The sequence below is a fragment of the Sphaerodactylus townsendi genome, unplaced genomic scaffold (assembly GCF_021028975.2).
Source record: "Sphaerodactylus townsendi isolate TG3544 unplaced genomic scaffold, MPM_Stown_v2.3 scaffold_393, whole genome shotgun sequence".
NCBI classification, from domain to species: Eukaryota; Metazoa; Chordata; class Lepidosauria; order Squamata; family Sphaerodactylidae; genus Sphaerodactylus; species Sphaerodactylus townsendi.
The window spans coordinates 1-9,108 of NW_025950576.1; the positions used below are offsets into that span (position 1 = coordinate 1).

At 54.8% G+C, this 9,108-nt stretch overlaps 1 protein-coding gene across 1 annotated transcript; it reads left to right on the forward strand.

Annotated features, from left to right (window-relative positions):
* Positions 1-1,237: 1,237 nt before the first annotated feature.
* Positions 1,238-3,387, forward strand: LOC125425401 (G-protein coupled receptor 12-like). The gene is made up of 2 exons (XM_048483009.1): positions 1,238-1,319; positions 2,158-3,387. Exon 2 carries the CDS (start codon positions 2,160-2,162, stop codon positions 3,267-3,269), a length of 1,110 nt encoding a protein of 369 aa, XP_048338966.1. The 5' UTR covers positions 1,238-1,319; positions 2,158-2,159; the 3' UTR covers positions 3,270-3,387.
* Positions 3,388-9,108: the final 5,721 nt, after the last annotated feature.

Genomic DNA, 9,108 nt, shown 5'->3' on the forward strand with positions numbered 1-9,108 from the left:
GTTTTACTGTTTTTATTGTTATTTATTGATGCTGTTTTACTGTTTTTTACTAGCTCTAGGTATCACCTACATTGGTAATAAGGGGGCTCAATACCTGCACCAGATAACCGTGCCCAGGCTCCGTAGAGCAATGATGTTGGCCCGTTGCAATGCCCTTCCATCAGCCGTATCAACAGGGAGATTCACTAAAACCCCTTACCGCCAAAGGCTATGCATATGCAACGGGAATTGTGTTGACTCTATAGACCATATTTTACTTTATTGTCCACTTTACACAGGACCCAGAGTCAAATACTTGTCACCCCTGCTACTCAAAAAAGAGTATGCATCTGACTTGCAAAAGATTACCTTTCTGTTGGACAGCCCCAGTAGTGATGCAAACGATGCAGTCACCACATCTTTGGATTTGTACATAAAACAGCACTTTAGGAGCAAATCCTGAACATCAGCCTTCTCTATCTGTACATTTATTCTAGTTTCCCTCTACTTGGTTAAGTGGATCTGTGTATATAATGTTGTTATGCCAATAAAGGTTCTTTGTTGTTGTTGTTACAGTTTTTTATTGTTGTTAATCCACATAGAAATGTGTGTCTGAAGAGGGGTGTACATTTTTAGACACAAATAAAGGGCTCTTCCTGGGTTTCTCCGCTTTGCTCGCCATCTTAGCTCTGGTCCTCCTTATGGGATTAACGCTCCTTTCTACCCAAGCCCTAGACTGGGTGATTTCCCCTACACACCATGTAGCAGAGCCCACAGCCAGGTGCAGCCCAGCTGACTGCACTGGGGTTGGGAGGACTGTCCTTGAAGAACAGGAGGACTTCTTCTTCATCCTGGGCGGAAGGGGGGGGGCGCTTCTTCATCCTGCGGCCCTCCCTCGCGTCTAGCCAGGTTTCCTCCCTCCTTGCTCCCGGTCAGGTAGCCGGGGGATGGGGGGCACCGGGGGAGCCAGGGGAGAGCTGGCAGGCTGACCTTGGCAGGGGCGCGCCTCCCTCCTCCGGCAGGCGGCAGCCTGATGAATGGATGAATGGGCAGGCGGAGGCGCGGGCGCGCGCTTGCGTGTGTAAGAGCCATGATGCGGGGGCGCGCCTGGTTTGCTATTCCGATCACGGCTGCTCTGATTCACCGGGTCGGAGCCGAGCCTGGGTTTCAGCGGGCAGGTTTTTGACGTCAGAGGGGCGCTCGGTCCGCAGAGCCGAAGGGGCGCGAGTGCCAAGCGGCGCGCCAGCCCCCCCCCCCCCCGGCAGTGCCAACCCAGGAATGACGCTCGGGCCTCCGGGATCCGCTGGGACCCCCCAGGAGAGGAACTGAGCACCACAAAGGTAAAGGGGAACGGAGTGGAGACCCCTCCCAACAGCACGCTGCGGGGGGGGAGGGGGTGCCTTGCTTTCCAGAGGGATGCCAACCGTTTGCAAGCCTGCGTTTGGTGTTCGTCGTGGTTCTCCTCTTGGGCAAGGCTTCAGAGGAGGGGGTCCGCGACCTGCTGCTAAGTTCTTGGGGGCGGGGAGACATTCTGACCACCCGCCAGGCCCCCTCCGGGAAATGTCCCAGCAGCTGCGGTTGAGGCTGCGCCCCCAAAGGGACTTGGCCGGCGTTTCTGGCTTAAGCTCTCCCGGGACGGCGTTGAGCGGGACTCGGAAGATACGGGTGGGGGCGGGGGAGCGGGCCGAGAATTCCTGGCCACAGACTCGCCCCCTTGGCCGCCCCTTCCGTGCACCTGCCGCCTCCCACGGCTCTCCCCCCCCCTCCTCCGCGTAGAGGAGCTGCGCCCCCAGTTTCGGGCTGATGCCGGCGCCTCTCTCGAAGCTGGGGAGGGGGCTGCGAGTGCCCGGCGGCCTAGAAGCCCCGCAGCAGCATCTCCTCCGGGACGGGGGAAGAGGGTCATTTCAGGCTCTTGCCGGCCCTAGAGATCTGCTGGAGGTCAGACGCCGCCAGCCAGAAGCGCATATCTGGGAAGGGGGTGGATGCGCTCCTTGGGGACCCGGCTGCCCCCGCTAGTAGGGAGCCAAAAGTCGCCCGGGGGTGAGGGCTGGCCCTCCCGCCCTTTGAAGGCCCCGGTGCCCCCACAGAGCTTTTGGTGGGGGGGGGGGGCTGTCTTCCCACTCGCCGGACTGCCGGCGTCTCTCACCGGCTCTCTCTCTCTCCTTCTCTCCCCCGCAGCGATGCTGTCCAACCCGGCCGCCGCTGCCGCCCTGGATCCGCAGACGCCGCAGACGCAGCAACAGCAGCTCCTGGCACTCCTCAATGTCTCGGGCCGGCCCTTGGCCAGCCTGTGGCCGCCGTCCAGCGAGTGGGCCCCATCGGGGGCGCCTTCGGAGCCGCCTCCGGGCACCGGCTGGGGGCAAGAGGCGGGCCGGGGGCCGGGCTGGGGCCGGGCGTGGCCTGTGGGGGCGGTGAGCCCGTGGGAGGTGGCCCTGTGCGCCACGGGCACGGCGGTGGCGGGCGAGAACGCGCTGGTGCTGGCCGCGCTGCTGTGGGCCGCCAGCCGTCGGGCGGCCGCCTTCCTGCTGATCGGCAGCCTGGCGCTGGCGGACCTGCTGGCCGGCCTGGCGCTGCTGCTCCACTTCGCCGTGCGCCACCTGCTGGCGCCGCGCAGCGAGACGGCGGCGCTGGGCTCAGCCGGCCTGCTGCTGACCGCCTTCTCGGCGTCGCTGGGCAGCCTGCTGGCCATCACCCTGGACCGCTACCTGTCGCTGCACAAGGCGCTCACCTACCGCCCCGAGCGCACGCCCGGCTCCACGGCCGCCCTGCTGGCCCTCATGTGGCTGCTCTGCCTGGGCCTGGGCCTGCTGCCCCTGCTTGGCTGGAACTGCCTGCGCCCCCCGGCCGCCTGCAGCGTCCTGCGCCCGCTCACCAAGCAGCAGGCCGCCCTGCTGTCCGCCGCCTTCCTGCTGCTCTTCGCCCTCATGCTGCAGCTCTACCTGCAGATCTGCCGCGTGGCCTGCCGACACGCCCAGCAGATCGCCGGCCAGCGCCACAGCCAGGCCGCCTCCAGCAGCAGCAGCAGCCGCAAGGGCCTCGCCACTCTCTCGCTGGTCCTGGGCACCTTCGGCCTCCTGTGGGGCCCCCTGGCCGTCTACGCCCTCGTGGCCGACGCCACCTACCCGCCCGCCTACACCTACTCGCTGGCCCTGCCGGCCGCCTGCAACTCGCTGCTCAACCCGCTCATCTACGCCTTCCGCACCCCGGAGATCCAGAAGGCCCTCTGGCTGGCCTGCTGCTGCTGCGCCCCCGCCACCTTCGCCCGGCCCACGACCTCCAGCCACGTGTGAGGCCCCCCCGCAGCCCCCCTCGCGGGGGAAAGGACGCTTCTCGACGGATGTTTCTTCTCTTAGGCGTGTGGTTTTATGCCCGAAAACAGGAGCCTGGAGATGTTTGGGACCACTCGTTCTTGTTCCCTGTTTTTAAAGGGTTTCCCCCTGTTTTTAAAGGGAGGGACCAACCTCGGCCCAATCAGTGGCCGGCCGGGATCGTCGCAGAAAGAGGTCTCCTCGGGTGTTCTGCTCCTTATTTTCCCCTCTACGACTAGTTGGACAGAGGGGCTCAGGAAAGGGGCGGGGGGGAGGGAATTGTGGGGGGGGGGGAGCAACAGAAACGGATCCTGTGAGTTCAGCCTTTAAAACTTTCAAACTGTTTTGGAAAGCCAGCAGGCGAGGCAGAGCATCCTTCTGCCTTGTTGGTCCTGGAAGTCGATTTTACCCCAGTTTGAACCAATCACATCTTTTAAATGGAGGAGGGGGTGGCGTGATAAAGGGTGGAGGAGGGGGTGGCGTGATAAAGATAGAAGTGAGACCCCCAGTAGTCGTCTGTTGGTCGTTTAGCTGGATCCTAAATATTGGGGGGGGGGGGCTGGAGGGAGAGAGAAGCGACCACTTTGCCCGGAAAATCCCTCCGGGGAGGGCGTGGCTTGTGAATGTGGGCGTTTCCTCTCTCTCTCTCTCTTTTTAACTCTAACCAAGTGTTGCTCTGCTATGCAATAAGGACCACCGGGGAGGAGCTGCGCCTGCCAGTCAGCTTCTTATCCTGGAGGAATTCAGCACCACAGGCGTGGACAGCTCCGCGGGAGCCTTAACTGGAGGGAGACTTTCAAGGGGATGGGGGGGTGGGAGGTGCAAAGCAGGTCTTGGGGGGCAGTCCCGGGAGGGGGAGCTGGAGGAAACCGTGGCCATCCCTCAGCCCTGGTATTCTGGCACAGAGCAGCGGACTCTAATCTGGAGAACCAGGTGGGATTCCCCACTCCTCCACATGAAGCCTGCTGCCTGTTGTGGGTTTTCCAAGCCATGTTATTTTTGGCTGATGGTTTTTGCTCCTAACTTTTGCCCACATCTGTGGCTGGCATCTTCATCCAGACCCGCAGCCAGGGGGACAAACACATCACACTATGACATGCCTCTGAAGATGCCAGCCATAGATGCAGGCAAAATGTTAGGGGGCCAAAACTACCAGACGGTGGACACACAGCCTGGAAAAGCCACAAGAGCCAGATGACGCTGGCCTGGAAAGCTTTCAACAGTATGCTACTGGGTGACCTTGGGCTACTCACGGTTCCCTCCAAACTCTCTCAGCCCCACCTACCTCACAAGGGGTCTGTTGTGGGGAGAAGAAGGGAAGGTGATTGAAAGCCACTTTGAGACTCCTGACAGTTGAGGAAAGTGGGGTACAAATCTAAATTCCTCTTCACCATCCATGCCCCCTGCACAAAGGGTGGGTTGTAAAGGCTGCTCGCACAGACTTCGAGGGGGTCTACAGGGCTTGAAAAGCACCTTACATTTGTAAAGCACTTTGTGAGACCCTGATGGGACCTTGTCCCTCAAATGCACTACGTGGTTTTTCGGGTGAGAGAGGTAGTCATGCTGTTCAAAAGGAGGCAAAAGGGTGTTCTTGGCAGTTGGCCGGCAGGATTAACAGCCTAAACGGCCTTTAATTTAACACAGCTTTGAATACTGGTACCCAAAGCTGCCGACCCCCTTTAATAGCAGGACAGGAAGCAAAGGATTAGATAGACGGACGGACGGACGGACGGACGGACGGATGGATAGATGGATAGATATTATGGCCTTAAGGCCAGGACAGGAAGCAAAGGATTGTTACCTCGATATTGGAAGGCCTTAAATTGCCCATCCCTGCAATTCCTAGGTTGTTTTGTTTTGAATGCCAAAACCACTGTTGCTAAACCCACTGTTCTTGATGAGGTGTTTTTCTGTTGCCTGCTTTCGTTTGGCAGAGGAAGGGGACACGTCTCACTTTTTTTTTTGCCGGGAAAGAGGTGTGCAGGATCCTTGCAAGAACCCACTGAAGCGTTCCAAAGTCTTTCTGAGGGACAGCAGTCCTGCCCCCTGATGCTTCTGTGGCCCGCATGGCTTATTTGTCAAGGCTGCCATCCCACAGCATTGAAAATCAACAGGAATTTTTCCGCTGATGAAGGCAGGAGCATGATTGTATTGCTCTTCTTGAGAACAGGATGGCAAACGCTCATTCCATTTTTCCTTTTTAATAACCAACTATCTCAGCTACAAAAATTGCAAAACTGCTTGAGATTTTTTTTTTTTTGCAAAACAAAAAAAGATTCACAAAAATGCACGTTTTGGAACCCAGTGTTCTTGCTTTCTTAGGGCACCTGACCTGGACTGCCTTTTACCATGAATGCGGGCATATCGAATTTCTCCAGCCTCCAACCTCCCTAGATCTATTCCTCTTTGAAGATATTGCTTCATAAGGAAGTTCACCAATGAGGTCTATGGCCAGTTACATTCATTTGTTTTCTCTGCAGATGTGCGTATTTTGAATTCCCACATTAACTGCTTATCCCTGTACTCAAATTCTGTGTTCTCCTCAAATGTGGCATCTTTGGAATGTTTGCACTGAAGAAATATCTGCATGTTAAATGCCTCCATGCCAAAGCTATGTCCAGGCAGAGCCTACAAAAGACAGTTCGCTTTATGTTGGTCATGTTTACTGTTTACGATTCACTTTTCTTTGCTTTATTTATAAAAACAAATGGTCTTTGTGAAACCCTCTTCCCCAAAATGTATTTAGTGCAAACTGAGGTTTGTGTGCAAATTTGTGACATGGTATAAGTAATGCAGTGCAGTTGTCTATAGTTCAATATTCCCAAATCAATGTTCACAGTGCCACATGTATTCTGCAGAGGCAATTGGTTTCCCTCTGCAACCAGTCTGTGGGTGTGTGTAGAACTACAAAAACTGCAGTGTGCCGAAACTCTGTCTTAAACAGTGTTACATAATGTTTGTTTGTCCTAACATTACTAATCTGAAACGATCAGCAGAACCTGAACAAAAGCATAAAGCAGAACTATTTTCCCATCCTTAAGCCCCCCCGCCCCCCGCCACCCATTCCAGTTTTATCTAGTGTGTCATTTTAAGGAGTTGATTTTATTACTTTAACAAAACCATATAATTTGGGTGCTGTGTGGTTTCCGGGCTGTTTGGCCGTGTTCTAGCAGCATTCTCTCTTGACGTTTCGCCTGCATCTGTGGCTGGCATCTTCAGAGGATCTTTTTTGGGGGGCGGGGGGGGGGATGACAAATACAGAGAGCAGCTGAGCACCGGCATCCTTCACATGAGCAGTACTGCTATTTAATTTGATTGCTCTGAAGGATGATTGTCATTCCATTTCCTGTGTTCCATCATCTTTTGGCCTTATAGAACCAGCTTCAGGACTTGGGAGCAGCAGCGGCGTAGTGGTTAAGAGCAGGTGTACTCTAATCTGGAGGAACCGGGTTTGATTCCCCTCTCTGCCACTTGAACTGTGGAGGCTTAGCTGAAAAATTCAGATTAGCCTGTGCACTCCAGCACATGGCAGCTGGGTGACCTTGGGCTAGTCACAGTTCTTCTGAGCTCTCTCGGCCCCACCTACCTCACAGGATACTTGTGGGGGGGGGAGGGAGATTGTAAGCCCCTTCGAGTCCTTACAGGTGAGAAAGGGGGGTTATAAATTCTTCTTCTTCTTCACTTCTCCCTTCCATCCTGTTTATCCTAGGATGTGACATCATCAGGTGATTATATTCCACACCCACTTCAGCAACAGCCAATCAAGCAGCAGGGGCATAAGAAATCTGGCACCATCCTGACAACCCACCATGCACCTGGCCTTACTAGATGTTCTGGGCAAGAGCAGTGGGGGAGGAGATTTGTGTGTCAGCCATGCTTTGACCATTAATGTGTAGTTCTGCAGACTACACCTCTTTGGCCCCTGTTACAAAATTCTATGGTGTTTCTAAGAGTTCAGACTAACAGGTTTTTAAGAAATGCAGTGTGGGCTGGTGATGTGAAATATTTGTGGTATTCTTTTAAAAACATGACAGTGTCTGTGTGTCTGTGCGTGCTTGCCAGCCCTGTCCCTACAAATCCAGCCAGGGCCTGAGTGGGCTCCAAAGCCAGGCAGTGCCAGTAGCCTTCTCCCTGTCCTTGCCTTCGATGGCTCCTCCTCCCTGCTTGACACACGTACCAAGGGTCAGGCGCCCTGGCTTTGGCAGAGTCTGGTCCGCAGACCAACCGCCTGCAGGAGGCTACTGGACCGCAGATGTGAACTGCTGCCTAAGGCTGATTTAGAAGAGCCCAGATCTCTTCCAGTAGCATGAGGGGTGGGGGTGGGGGAACGGGAGCCAGAGACAGCCACCCTTTGCAGCCTCACTGTTTCTGCAGGGACCCCCCAGAGAAAACAGAGCGGCCTGGCCGAGCGACGGCTTGACACGGCCTGCCACTTTTGAATGGGGATGAGCACAGGGCAAAGGAAACACTCAACCACCCTTCCATTCTGGTGACGCCAAGCCTCTACAATGCACTTTATGGGGGGGGGGGGATGACAAAATGAGTGTTGTTATTGCACTGAGTCTCCGTGGTGTATGTTATTACACATTCATCTGTCGAGAGTAATTTATTTTTATTACTGCACTTAAAAATGATGAAAGTGATTTGTCAAAATAACATCCAAAACCATTAAAAAACGCAGAGTTATTACATCTGGGCCATTCCTTTCTTGGGAGAGTGTTTACAGAGACGTCGTTGATCTGATGAGCCTGTACAGCTCATGGTTCCCCAGCCCGAGGCCCCATCCTCAAAGCTGCTGCCTCCGGGGCTCCTTGGGCTGCACCTGAACCTTGAGATGTGGGGCTGGCCAATTGTGGATCTTCTGCTTGCAAAACTGGGCCACAAAACAGCGGGGTGTCTGCCGCTAATCTGGTAGTGCTGGTGTTGGGACTGCCCCTGAGGGGTCAAGAGTAGGAACGGTCACATAGAACACAACCAGCAACCCTTGAAAAGGGAATATTGATACAAGTTTCTCCCTTCCATCCTGTTTATCCTAGGATGTGACATCATGAGGTGATGATATTCCAAGGCTTTTCCACAGGCAGAGGAGCCCCCCCCCCCCCCCAGGATTCCCACTTGATGAGAGTTTAGCAGAAGAATCAGCAGGAGCCCATGCCTGGTATTGGGGGCTTTGGGGGTGTTGGACGGAATGGCTCAAGAAACAGTTTCAGAGCTGCTTCCACGACTAACAACCACGTCCAGTCACTTGTAGCTCTAGAGCAGGGCTGGCCAACCTACGGGGTTCCAGATGTTCATGGACTACAATTCCCACCAGCCCCAATTGGCCATGCTGGCTGGGGCTGATGGGAATTGTAGTCCATGAACATCTGGAGCACCATAGGTTGGCCACCCCTATTCTAGAGGATATGACTTCTAAGTATGTGATGAAATGGTAGAAGAGGGTGGTGTAATGTTAAGTGCCTATATTAAAAGGTGCCACACCATTCAATTCTTTCCTGAAAAGTACTATTAAAAAAGATTTAGAAAATTCCCATTACAATGGAATGGGGAAAGACAAAGAGAGGATATGCTCTCCACGGCCCTTGTGACAGCACGGGGTGTCTCTGTCCTTGCAGTCTCTATGGTACCACAGGGAGGGTGCAGATTTTACACCTCCTCAAGTGGTCTGACTCAGGTCCCCCATAAAACAACCAGGACTTTTCTTTCTCAAAGCAAGAGGGAGGGAGGCCCGTTTGGCCCCAGGCGATTCCTGCTTGTTGCCTCTCAGGTGGTTTTCCTCCCCAACGTTTTCATCCATTGCAACTTCCATCCATACAACTGG

Bases quoted from the DNA above. Each gene is read 5' to 3' on its own strand.
- LOC125425401 (XM_048483009.1), top strand. From the start codon at position 2,160: ATGCTGTCCAACCCGGCCGCCGCTGCCGCCCTGGATCCGCAGACGCCG.